This window comes from Tripterygium wilfordii, chromosome 2 (genome assembly GCF_013401445.1).
Source record: "Tripterygium wilfordii isolate XIE 37 chromosome 2, ASM1340144v1, whole genome shotgun sequence".
Lineage (NCBI taxonomy): Eukaryota > Viridiplantae > Streptophyta > Magnoliopsida > Celastrales > Celastraceae > Tripterygium > Tripterygium wilfordii.
The window spans coordinates 987,306-1,000,176 of NC_052233.1; the positions used below are offsets into that span (position 1 = coordinate 987,306).

General features: G+C 37.5%; 3 protein-coding genes across 4 annotated transcripts; 1 reads left to right on the forward strand and 2 right to left on the reverse strand.

Moving 5' to 3' along the window:
* Positions 1 to 221: 221 nt before the first annotated feature.
* Positions 222 to 2,351, reverse strand: LOC120006668 (mediator of RNA polymerase II transcription subunit 32-like). 2 transcript variants are annotated; one of them, XM_038856810.1, is made up of 2 exons: positions 1,852 to 2,351; positions 222 to 707 (listed from the first exon to the last, which is right to left on the reverse strand). In XM_038856810.1, exon 1 carries the CDS (start codon positions 2,305 to 2,307, stop codon positions 1,852 to 1,854), a length of 456 nt encoding a protein of 151 aa, XP_038712738.1. In that variant the 5' UTR covers positions 2,308 to 2,351; the 3' UTR covers positions 222 to 707. The 2 variants fall into 2 exon arrangements, with proteins under 2 accessions (XP_038712738.1, XP_038712730.1); XM_038856802.1 differs by having other exon boundaries at positions 222 to 716; positions 1,852 to 2,347.
* A 2,360-nt stretch (positions 2,352 to 4,711) lies between these two features.
* Positions 4,712 to 5,420, reverse strand: LOC119980047 (protein FAR1-RELATED SEQUENCE 5-like). Its single transcript, XM_038822703.1, has 2 exons — positions 5,155 to 5,420; positions 4,712 to 5,051 (listed from the first exon to the last, which is right to left on the reverse strand). Exons 1-2 carry the CDS (start codon positions 5,418 to 5,420, stop codon positions 4,712 to 4,714), a joined length of 606 nt encoding a protein of 201 aa, XP_038678631.1.
* A 4,448-nt stretch (positions 5,421 to 9,868) lies between these two features.
* Positions 9,869 to 10,801, forward strand: LOC119980055. The gene has a single exon (XM_038822714.1). The coding sequence runs from the start codon at positions 9,869 to 9,871 to the stop codon at positions 10,799 to 10,801; it is 933 nt and encodes a 310-aa protein (XP_038678642.1).
* The last annotated feature ends 2,070 nt before the right edge of the window (positions 10,802 to 12,871 follow it).

The window sequence follows — 12,871 nt, forward strand, 5'->3', positions numbered from 1 at the left end:
AGGAATTCTTTGCACCGATAAATTGTTAGCATTTATCTTCATTATCTATCCCATAAAAAAAAAGAAGCATAAAAGAAAGAAAAGACACTTATCAGCAATGTAATTAGAGGGATCGGGCTATGCAATTCCCCAGAGTTTGAAATCCGCATACAACTATGGAGGTGTGCAACATCAGCTTTTTTTTCCACACCACACCACTCTGTCATATTATTTCTACACAATTAGATGCGAATTCAAGAAAATGTCGAATTGCAGAGTTCCTCCATCCCGATAAGTGAGCGATCGGAAGGCATACAATCTACATAACCATAAAGTAGTCTAAAAGTACATTATACATAAGCACCTTACACTCAGCGTCCAACTGCTTTGCCCCCAATTTTTACCCCAGTTGAATAAAGCAACAGAAAAATCAGGAATAGATCCCATAGAGAGCAAACCTTGCTAGTTTCAACCCCCATAAACTGACAGATTTACACCATTAAATCAAAACTGATAAGATGATAGATAAATACATAAAAACACTGAACATGTCTTAGTTCATTTCTACCATAATTATTGCAAAGTGCATCCTTTACCTCTATTCTACAAAGTTTAACAGCAACCCAGACAGAAGTAAGAACAATTATCCTGCAACTTTGCAGATCAACGTGAACCGTATCACAGCCCCTTTTTCTTTCTTGGATTTAGAGACCTATATTTAGCACAGCCTGCATGGACTAGAACCAAAACAGAGAGGCGGATTAAATTTTCTTTCGACAGTTCCACTCCACATAATGAGAAATTCATCAAAGAGGCAACAAAGATGAACACAGGAACTCATAACAAAAAGGGAATATGTTGGACGCAGACAGGGATATTTGACAAGGAAAAGTGCTTTAATAAGTGGCATTTTTTTTAACCATAACGATCAAAATTAGCTGAATAGAAGTAGCTGTCAGTACTTTGAGGTTGGTGTGACAATATATTGGAACTTTAGAGCCACAAAATTTAATTACAATTGTTCGTAGGCACTATATAGTTTCACAGTGAGTGTGAAATGCAGAGACATAAATTAAACTTTCTACTGTCAACTATGTGAAAAGTCCAGTAAAGAAAAAAACTGTTTAGCAAGGGGATTTACAGATAGTGAGATGATCATATTATAGTCTAGATAATGACCTCAAAATACCCGTAGCACATTAAAACATGTAGACTCTGAGAATGGAAACAAGAATCCTAGATAAATAGCAGAAATCACTTGTATGCAGACATGATCAATGATGAGCACATACAAAAACCAAATTAGCTTATCAACAATTCTAACAAACCCAAATCCTCAGGACATATAGCCTCACCCACCTGGACCGGCTTGTATTTAGCACTGCGGCTCTTACATTGATTACCGTATGCATCTTTGCCAACACTGCATAGGCTCATCGCAGTTTTTCAGTGTGTTCTAACATGTTTAAATTACTAAAATTCACCTCTCCCATTAGCTTAAGTTTGGGGAGAATTGGACTATAACATCGTAACAAAAGCAATAATCCAGGTTCACATCTAGCAGTTCCAATCCACCTCCCACTTCAGTGAAGTATTCTACAAGTTGGCCAACCCACAAGCTATGCACAGACTATGCACAGAATTTGTGAACTAACACAACTAATGGAATGAATTACCTAACAGAATCGCAATCATAATTCATAAGCATGCATACCAATTGAGTTCCTCTATTCAATTTAGTACTCAAAATACAATCAAGAACTTACTGGGAATTCTTACAAAAAAATTCCATAAGTTTCAGATTCTTGAGTAAACAAACTCTACAGATTATAAAACAATATAATTATTATATCTCGATGGAATCATAATTACCTATGGAGCTGCATCTTCTGAGAACCTAGCGTCAAATGGGGCAGCAGTGGAGGGATTATTTTGGGCAGAGCCACCAGCAGCGGCGGCTCCAGACCCCTGTTGAAGCTCAATCACCAGCCATCTCACGGCCTTGCTCATCTGCTCCAACCGGAGTGCAGAAATTGGAGCAAGGCCGGTGTTAGCAGCAGCATGACCCGACTTCCCACCAGCCAAGGCACCAGTGGCTTCGTCAATTAGGCTTTCGGACCCTATCCTCTGCTTCAGAGACTCCACGAATTCCTCCGCCTGATCGCAGGCAACCCTGAACAGCTCCCACTTCTGCTTGAAGTTCTCGAGGGCCATGTCTGTGGCGACCGTCTTTTGGCCTCCGGAGAGCTCCTTGATTTCGAGAACATTAGCTGCTGCAGCCACAAATTCCTGATACGCGCTGGTCAAGGAATCTACAATGTTGTCCATTTCGGCCTTCTCGGGAGCAAATCAGCAGAAGCCGAACCTTGTAATTGCTTTATGCAATGCGAGTTGGGCAAGAAAAATCAATGGCCGGTGCAAGAGTAAGAGAGCCCATAGAGCCATTCTGTCCTGGACCTGTTGGGCCAGTTTAGATTGAGCCCGTTGAGGAACTAGAAGTCAAAAGGTAAGACCCATCAAACCCTTTTTAAAAAAAGCCCATCAAACTCAATTTATAATGTTTTTTTTCTAGCACCAAGTTGGATTAATAACACTTTTCGTCACTGAATTATTTGTCTCACTCCAACTCGGTCACCATTTTTTTAAACGTTTCAACTTGAGTATCATATTTTTGGATTTGTTTCAAAATCATCATACGAGCAGTTTTCTCCCAAACGGGCAATCAACCATCCTAGTTGGCTATTTGAACAGACGAAATCTGTTAACTGTGTCAAACGTTTATTGACGGTGGTGCTGATGTGGCATTCATTTAGGCGGGTAAAAACAATCCTAAATTATCACACTCTCGCAAAATTCATCCCTAACCCTAAATTTATCTCCTTGAAATCATTCTGACTCTTTATCTTCCATAAACGAAGCTTCTGACAATCCTTGCTAACAAACCCTTGTTTCTTCAACGAAGACATCAAAACTGTGAACAACCACCACACGAGAGTAAGCTAAGAGGCATCTGTTTCTTAGGTAAGTTTTATTCGAACTAAATATGTGTAGAGTTGATTTATTATTTCTTTATTTGAGGTGTTGGGTGACACAAATCGTTGTTTGTTGGGGATTTCGGTGTAACCCGTTATGCTTGTCTTCCACTTACGAAACACTAGTTTGGATTTTTCCATTTTCTTTAGTGTTGGTGGTCCTCTTATGTTCTGTGGTTCCATTTTTGTCTCGATTGTGCTGTTTCTGTGTTCCTTTGTGGTTTGTTTTTCTATTATTTCGTTGAGTATTGATTGTGATGTGTTCAATCTTTGCAGTTAATATAAGGATACTAATGATGGAATTGCTAGCAACAATACTATTACTGAGATGGATGGTACCAGGAGAGGTGTTGTGAGGGGCAAAGGTGTTGTTAGAGGCAGAGATGTCATGAGTGGTAGAGGTGTTGGAATGATTAGAGGTGCTGTGAGGGACAAAGGTGGAGATGTTCATTCAGGTTCAAGCAAGCCTTGGTTGGGAACATGCAGTATATTGGAGATTACACGCCATGGTTCAAGTTTCCCTCCTAGAAGATTGTTTCCAGAGGCATTTGATAAGGGCAAACAACCAGCCACCAGTCCTGGAAAAAGGACCAAGGAGAGTGCCATGAGGCTGCCAGAAACCATTTCTACTCTTGAAGCTACTACCTCTGATTCCAGGTACATAGTAATGATGAATTATACTCAAGAAAGTGTCACAAGACATGAAAAGTAGTTTACTACTTTATTATGGATGCAATGGTAGTTACTATGTAGGATAGCATGTTTTATGATGTTGGAATCTGCAACTATATGTATTTTGGACAAGTATGTGCCAGTTGGTGTTTTGAAACATGTTTTTGCAGGACGTTGCTACTAGAGACAACTTTCTTTTGGTGATACAACAATTGAATCTTACGTGTACTAGAAGGTATTTGAATAGTTAAGTCAATACTTTCGAAATTAGAAAGAAATCTAATCCTACCCAATTCTCACGTACATTTGCTTTTCATTATGGGATGGTGGCTCCACTCCATACCCGACTCAAATATTTTAAATTGTTTTCAATAAATTTATTATATACACAAACATATATTTAAGTGCATGGCTACACAAAATACCCATTCTCTCGAATTTTCTACAACTACAACTGATAAACTCCTTCTTTGGGTCACAAAGTACTTTAAACTCTCTATCTTTTACGTTATGAAGGCAAACAACATATTCATGTGTGGTTTGAGTTTCATCCTTCATTTTAAACACCATTCTTAATGTATGTTGAAGGTGATTTTGAAAAAGTGCGATAATTGGTGACGTGTACCTTTGTGTCGCTTGTTGTAAAAGAGGAGAATCATAGAACTCCACTAGAGGTACCCTTTGGCGAGCTTTAAACTCAGCCTCCAACTCTTTCTCACGCTTCTGCTCAACCACTCTATCAAAATTTTTGAAAAAATCGGTGATAGTGAAGTTACACTTCAAGTAGTCTTTCAAGTCACTAGTCAAGCTTTCACTAAGTTGTGTGCTTCGTATACCCAACGTAAATGCATACTTCATGTAGCATCTTGCCCGTTTCTACTTCGAACTATACATACGAAGTAACCACTCGTTATCCTTCAAACTATGTTTCTCAAGCAACATCTTCCATTGCCTTTCAAATTCAGCCTCCTCGCCATATTCAAACATAAACTTTTTAAGTCAGTCAAAAATGTAGAACCTTCTTTCATTCACCAATCCAAACGCTTGATTCCATTTTGATTTAGATGCCAAATGCATAACCCATGTCGTGTATCAGGCCACACTCTTTGCAATGCATTCAACATAGCAACATCTTGATCTATAAACACTGTCTGAGGCCTCTTACCATCATGAGCCTTCAAGAAAGTTTCAAATAACCATGCAAACGAATCAGCAGTTTCATCATACATAAGAGCACCACCAAAAATCATCATTTGCCTGTGATGGTTAAAACCAACAAATGCACCCAACGGTCTTAACTCTTTGTTGGTGTCATACGTAGTGTCAAAGGTGAGTACATCCCCAAAGTCAATATAATCAACAATCATTCTTGAATCAGACCAGAATATATTAGTGACTTATTCATCACTATCAAATTGCATAGAATAAAAGAATCCAGGATCCTTCATTTTTTCTCCTCAAAGAGTTTCACAATATTTCCCAACTCACCATATGCCATATTTTTTTTCTCTCTTGATCACAAATAACTCTTTTGATCTTCCATGATGAACCCAAGTTTTGCCCTCCCCCTGCTTCTTTACATAATAACTCATGGGTTGCTCTAGGAGTGAGTCCAGAATCGCTAGCCAACTCAATTGCCAAACCATAAGATGCACTCACTTCTCTGTAGGATCTTATCATATGATGAGTCTCTGGAGGCTCAAGTTCATGGTTGTGTTCCTCAACAAAATTTTTCATCTTGTATTTCTGACTCCCTCTGTCCAAAGCTATGTTCACCTTTACTTGGCATTGTGATCTTGTTTCCCAACTGTCGCAACCGGGGTCACGACGCGGACCGGCGTTGGAGGATGAAAAATGTTTAGAGTCGCCACCAATTGATTTAAGGTGCAATTGGACACCGTAAAGACCTGCGAACCAGAGAAAAGGGTACGGGGATCGATTGAGTGTGGGGAAGGTGTTAGGCGCCCCACAACTCCCGTTTGAAAACGGTTACCCTGATTAATTTCATGGCTATCTTATGGATACTTGCTATTTGCAAGATATAATTGTTAAAGTTTGAATTATTACTTGCAACACACTTATCAACTTATGATAGTGTTTATTTGGAGACACACTACCAACTTTTGGTAGATTTAATTTAAAACACCAACTTATGGTGTTAATGATAAAATGTCCTACCAACTTTTGGTAGGTTTAATTTTAAACACCAACTTATGGTGTTAATGATAAAATGTCCTACCAACTTTTGATAGATTTAATTTTAGATACCAACTTATGGTTTATTTAATAAAATGCCCTACCAACTTTTAGTAGGTTTAATTTTAAATACCAACTTATGGCATAAATGATAAAATGACCTACCAACTTTTGGTAGGTTTAATTTTAAATATCAACTTATGGCATAAATGATAAAATGACCTACCAACTTTTGGTAGGTTTAATTTTAAATACCAACTTATGGTATAAATGATTATTTGGAAAAGTGTCATCTATCAATTTAACCTATTATTGCCAACTTATGGCAAATTCATAAATGAAATCAAATAAGGTTCATAATTCAAATAAAGGAAATCAACTTATGATTTCTTTAATTGAAATGACCTATATTCAACTTTAAGCCTATATATTCATAATCCACACTTGTACAAATAATCCAAATAATAAATGTCGAAATTATACAAATCGACATGAATAAGATAAATTACACAATATGGGGGGGCCAAATATACACAAATTGCAATAAACCAAACAAAATCTTGAAATTGCTCAAGCCTCCATCAACTCGTCCAAATAATATCCAAGCCCGATCCCGATGGAGCCAAGCCCAATCCACGTAGCAAAATTCAACAAGAGGAAGGTCAAATAGGTATTCAAATATAATATCAAATTACTTCCATATTTAAAGATTCATATACACATATAAACATATACAATATCATACACAACCATATCATGTATGCACATATACATATATAAACACATCCACAAGCTGGTACATATACATATACAAACACAATACACTATACATATACGTGCATACACCCACTGTATATATATACACGCACAACACACACATTCACACACCACATATACATGTACACCGTATATATATACACACACATAAGCACCCGGAGCATGATCCAACAAAGATTTAAACCCATAAAGTCAATATAAATATGAACCTAACCTCAATCTTTAATAGCTTAACCATTCATCATTATCAGCATAATTTTATCTAAACCAGATTTCAAGATCTAGTATCACACGTCAGCCATCAAAACCCCCAACATTATAACCGGGCATTTCAGCAAATATGTAAATCCAGATTTCAGTATCATAAGCGAATAAGACCCAAACCAGGAAAATCATAATCAAATATCAATATCAGCTTTCAACATAGTAAGTAATCGGTATCTTCAAAGCCAAATATCCAAATCAAGTATTAAAGTCTTTATATTAGAAGCCAGGCATCAACCAGATCCCAACCAAAAAATCAGAACCAAAGAATGAATACTAATGCCAAAACCGGGTATCAAAGCAGGTTTTAAAATCAAATATAGACGAAAGACAAATATGAACACAGCATGCAAACAAATACATGCAGATCAAACCTTAAAATCAAGAGAAAACCGGCATCACCATCATGCTAACAGAGTCTCATAGATCGAGATCAGACGTAGTAGAAGGAAGCAAAACCGAAATGGGACCCGAACAATATAGAAATGGGATCAAAGAAAAAGAAGCAAGGAGATATACCAGGGATTAAAGTATGAATGGATCATTACCTTCTCCCGACTTTTCTGCTATTTCTCTTTGGTTTTCTCCTCCCGATTTCTTTCCTAGCAGCCGTGAATCCACTTCTCAAAATTTATTTTCTACTAGTGTGCGGCGGCTGCGATTATTCTCCCAAAATCTCCTCCCTGCTCTTCCTTTTTCTTCTTTCTTTTTTTTTTCTTCTACCCCCTTTTTACTCACGCCTCCCTCCTCTTTTTATTCTTCTTTTTTCCCCCTTTTTTCCTTTTCTCTTTCTCTTTTCCTTCCCCTTTTCACTTCCCCTTTTTTTTTACCCTACTTTCGGCCACTTTATCTTTTCCTTCTTTTTTATATTTGTTTTTTATATTTTTTTATATGATATATATATTTTTAATATATTTGTTTTTATTATTATTATTTTTTGTATTTTGTATTTTTTTGGCCGGACGAAACCGGGTACTACACCAACGATGAATGCTACCAATCCTCCGTTTGTCCTCCTATCTTTTACCTTCTTTGCAACAAACAAAAACTGCACTAGTACACACTCCATCCTTTTTGCTTCAATTGATGTAATCCTTTCGCACTCCAAACCCCATAAATTTCCCATACTTCTTCCAAAATTCCCAAGCTTCTGGTAAATTGACAAACTACATCCCAATTTTAGGCTTTCCATCCCCTTCTTCCTCAATAATTTTTCTGAATAATTTACTTCTTTATCTACACAATAATCCTTTTGAAAATCTTCAAAATCAAGGTACTGTGTAAAATAAACATATAAAAAACCATTACCAGTCTTGTAGTGGTTTTGCCTTGTAATCATGATCCAGTATTAGTGGGAAGGCCAATATCATTATCAGACTCGTTATTTTGAGAGAACCATTGTCTGTGATGTCGGTTCGCATATTGACATCGGCCTCCATTTGAGACATCTCCGACTTCATACAATTGAGGAGGGGGGATTCGAGTTCTGCATCTCCGAAATCGTACAATGGAAGAGGGGGGAACGAGTTTTCCAAAAGAAGAGGGAAACGACGAAGAGGGAAATGACGAAGAGGGAACGATGAAGAGGGCTTTTGGGGAAAAATCAGCTTTTTTTGTGATTTAATTTCATTAAAAAAGGAATATAAATATGCTTTAATTGCTGGCCATCCAATTGTGAAGATCAATACACACCATACGATTGAACTACAATTGGGGCTACTGTAGTGCTGGAACCCGTGTCATGTAGACTTGAGCTATGTTGGGCTACCATCTCTTTAGGCCCTTTGTCATTTTCATTTATAGAATTTAGTATTCTAATATCATATGATTATTTTAGTTGTTTAGTTTTTGACATTCACAGAATTTAGTATTACGGTGTGATCCGCTGACATATATTTGCTTTTATAATGATGAGACTTTCAGATCTGAGGGAGATCGACCTTTCTTGTTGAAAGAGAAGCCACGAACCTTGATGTAGATCCAAGTTTTAATCTCTATGTTGTTTTTCTATTTAGTCTTTGTCAACCGGTGTAAACTGGTGGAGTCCAACGATGTCCGGTGTAATATGATGTCATCTGGGAGTGTCCGGCGATGGTCGTTTTTAATGTTTATGTTCTTCTTCTTTTTTTTGGTTTAATCCTTTTGATTGTAGTTCATATTTATGGTGGCCCAAATGCCTATGAGGCTCACTTACCTAGTTTATTGGGTTAATTAATACAATCAATTGTATAACCTTTAAAAAAAACATTCACAAATTGTAGTTGTTTAGTTTTTTTTTAAATACAAGTACAAATACAATGTACGACACACCATCAGATCAAGCCTATGAAAGTACAGGTGTCAATAGACCTCACGCAGGAGGCACAAATCACGCCCTCGCAGGGGCAGACTAAGCCCTCACATCTCCTTATAAATATTCAGGAGATGAAACTAGAACCCATGACTTGAAGTCATGCAAAGTCATTATCACTCAACCAATGGCTCATTTGCATTGTAGTTGTTTAGTTTAAACATTCACAGATTGTTATTAGTGATATTTATCATAGGATAAATGTTAAATTAATAATAAATAATCATTGTAATTTTAAATATTAAATATCAAACAATAGAAAAAAGGATTTAATCGAATAAAATTAAACTAAATTTTTTTAATCTTATCTAATTGTAGTTATTCTCAAATATAAATTTGTAAAATAGTAGTTATCTATTATCCAATTAAATATGAGATAGAGTCCTAATATATCTAATTAAGAGCAGGGTTTTAGAGTAAATGGAGAGATGTGCTCATTTATATAGTCGATCAATAATTTTGTAATTTGAATGAAATCTAATCCAACCCCACATGCATTTGTTTTTCATTCAAACACCACCACTTCCTCTTGCATTCTATCAAAACACTACGTGAAAGTCCTCTTCGATTCTTAAAACCCTAAACTTAATCTCTCAATATGAGCAACAATGGCGTGAACGGCAGAGAAGACGAAATCAACAGGAAGAGGAGGCATACTAGCGATGAAATCACAGCGTTTCGAGAGCTGGAAGAAGATGAAGATAACGAATTGCTTTCTCTCTCGCTCTCGTTCCGTCCATCGAGAGGCAGGAGGATTTCGTCTCCGGGAAATTCACATTCGCAGCAGCCGTCATTGACACTGCCTTCACCGCCACGGCCACCGATATCACAGTCAGTACAACAGTCGTCAATGTCGATTATGCAAAACTTGCTCCGCAAACCACCACCTCAACTCACTCTCCAACCCTCCCCGTCGCATCAAATCTACATCCCTTCTTTATCAATGTCGTCTCAGCCCGTAGTGTACCACGAACCCGAACCCCAACCCGCGCCGCGCCAAACTCGTACTCGGCGTAACCCAACGCAGGCGCCAGGTGAAGGTAAGAGCGACACGATCCCCGCGCCCTACCCGTGGTCCACAAATCGGCGCGCAACCGTGCATAATTTGGAGTATTTGTTGTCAAAGAGGATATCGACGATTTCGGGTGAGGTTCAATGTAAGAGGTGCGAGAAGCAGTATGAGATGGAGTATTATTTGAGAGAGAGATTTGATGCGGTAGCGACGTATTTGCTGGAGAAGAAGAGCGGAATGCATGAGAGAGCACCGAGTATTTGGATGAATCCGGTTCTGCCTACGTGTAGGTTCTGTGAGCAAGAGAACAGTGCGAAGCCGGTGATTAGTAAGAAGAGGGAGATTAACTGGCTGTTTTTGCTACTTGGGCAGAGTATTGGGTGCTGCACACTTGATCAGTTGAAGTATTTCTGTAAGCATACAAGGAATCATCGAACTGGGGCTAAGGATCGTATACTTTATCTTGCATATCTTACTTTGTGTAAACAGCTTGTTCCTTCTGGGCCTTTTAATTGCTGAGTTGGGTTCATTTCTTAGATGTTATTGTCACGAGTCTTGGCTTCAGGAGTGTGTTAAATTGGTCGTAGTTACAGACTCAAAATAGCAGCGGGGGTTTGGCTTTGCCGACAACCCCTAAACCGAGATGGTTAAGACATATATTCGAATTGGGTGATATCCATATTCGAGTTCCCATCCACTTTTGCTTGCCTACCAAAAAAAAGTTGCTTTGTGGTTTTGCTTCGTTTGGGTTTGAAGTTAGTGAATTGAAGTAATGTCGTTTTGGTTTTTCTCACTCCCATTTCTTCATGGAAAATAATAGTAGTTACCACTTTTTGTCATGTATTTGTGAGATTTTCCCAAAGGGCCATATATGCATTACAAGTGTGAGCTTAAGTAAACACATTATCGTTGGAAGCATCATTTTGCGGCCGCCCAACCGCTAATTTGCAATCAAACTCTTTGCTTTAGACTTTGTTTGGATTGTAAAATGAAGAGTAGAGTAGAGTTAATGAAGGGAGAGTTAGTGAGGGGGTTATGAGAGGGAATTATCTTGACTCACCCTTACTTGGATAGGAGGTAGAGTTAAGGGGAGTTAAATTGAAATGAATGAAAAAAATTTATGCATGATTTTGAAAATTATAAACAAAATTTTCTTTCACCTTACAAACCTTTCAAATTGAGGGGTTACAAAATGTAGAGTTTGAGAGTTAAGTGAGGGTGAAAGTTCCCCCCACTTAACTCAACTCTCCCTCTTTACAATTCAAGCAAGGCGGAATAATGAATCCACCCTCCTTAACCCTCCTCACTTAACCTCTAAAACATCAATCTAGGCAAGCCCTTAGAATTTACACTATCAATTCATCTATGTGAATGTCCGTATTTTGTGCAATAATGAAGATAATGGATGATGGTGTTTCCTATTTCAGACCACGATTTTTTTACCATAAACAGGTATATCGAAATAGAGGAATGGTCAATAATGGTGTTGGTCTGGCATTCAAAAAATACCACTAATGATTATAAAATGCCGACATTGATCAAAAACGGTAAAAAAGATGTAACATGAACTGTGTTCATAAAATAACAACTTTAAATATTTAATAATTGTTCACAAAAGTTAGACTTCAACTGTATTTATCTGGTATAATCTTAAAACAACTAACTTACATAATAAAACCAACAGTTTCTCAAAGTAAAAGACATGCACTAAACCAATAAAAAGAGCTTCTTGATGCATCATCTCCTCCTCCTCATAAAGCCACACATATGCTTATGTATTGGCAAAAAAAGATCATATTAGAATGTCAATATATATATATATATGATAATCTAACTTTAAAAGGAAGCTATGGTTGAGGAAGGTCTCACATTCTCAATGATTTCACAGCCACCGATTGTTTTTTTCCCACATTTCTACCATTTTATACTCCAATGTTCTTCAACAATCATCACCAATCGGCCTCAGACACATGAGATTGTCAAACATCATCGTAACCCTTCTTTTAGTCACTATTATAGTCTCCCTATTTTTTGCCTAATGCTTTTTCCGGCAAGTCCATTATCCCTTGTTCATCTCCAATATTAAAATTTTTCTAACAATGATTCATGACACAAACATTAGTAATCACATCAATAACATTGTCATACGTATTCTTTGTAATTTTAAATTAAGCCGGACCAAATGAGAGCCAGAGGGCGTTGGTTGAGGGAAATCTCGGTGTAGTAGTGTACCCTTGATCTGAATTCTATGACACATTTCCTTCTAGCAGAATTTATGGCCATGCATGACTGCATGGAGCAAGTGAAAAAAGGTATGAAACCATGAATAATTAGGAAGAGCTAAGAATGTAAACTTGTGAACCACCATAGGTCACATCTTTTTCATACCTAAGAATTCTTTCCACTCGTAGGTCACATTGTAACAAACAGAAATCGCAGAAAAAACGACACAAAATATGCAAATGAATACCATATGGAAGAGGTGGAAGTAGCCTGGTTGTCTAGCATTGCAATGTAGGACATTGACAAGATTCTGGGGCAGATATCATAGCTGAGATGTATCTCTTGTAATATGTATCCTCAACTCCA

Bases quoted from the DNA above. Each gene is read 5' to 3' on its own strand.
- LOC120006668 (XM_038856810.1), bottom strand. From the start codon at position 2,307: ATGGACAACATTGTAGATTCCTTGACCAGCGCGTATCAGGAATTTGTG.
- LOC119980047 (XM_038822703.1), bottom strand. From the start codon at position 5,420: ATGAAAAATTTTGTTGAGGAACACAACCATGAACTTGAGCCTCCAGAG. The intron at 5,052-5,154 runs GTGAAACTCTTT...GTCTGATTCAAG, and splicing joins ATGGTGAGTTGGGAAATATT to AATGATTGTTGATTATATTG.
- LOC119980055 (XM_038822714.1), top strand. From the start codon at position 9,869: ATGAGCAACAATGGCGTGAACGGCAGAGAAGACGAAATCAACAGGAAG.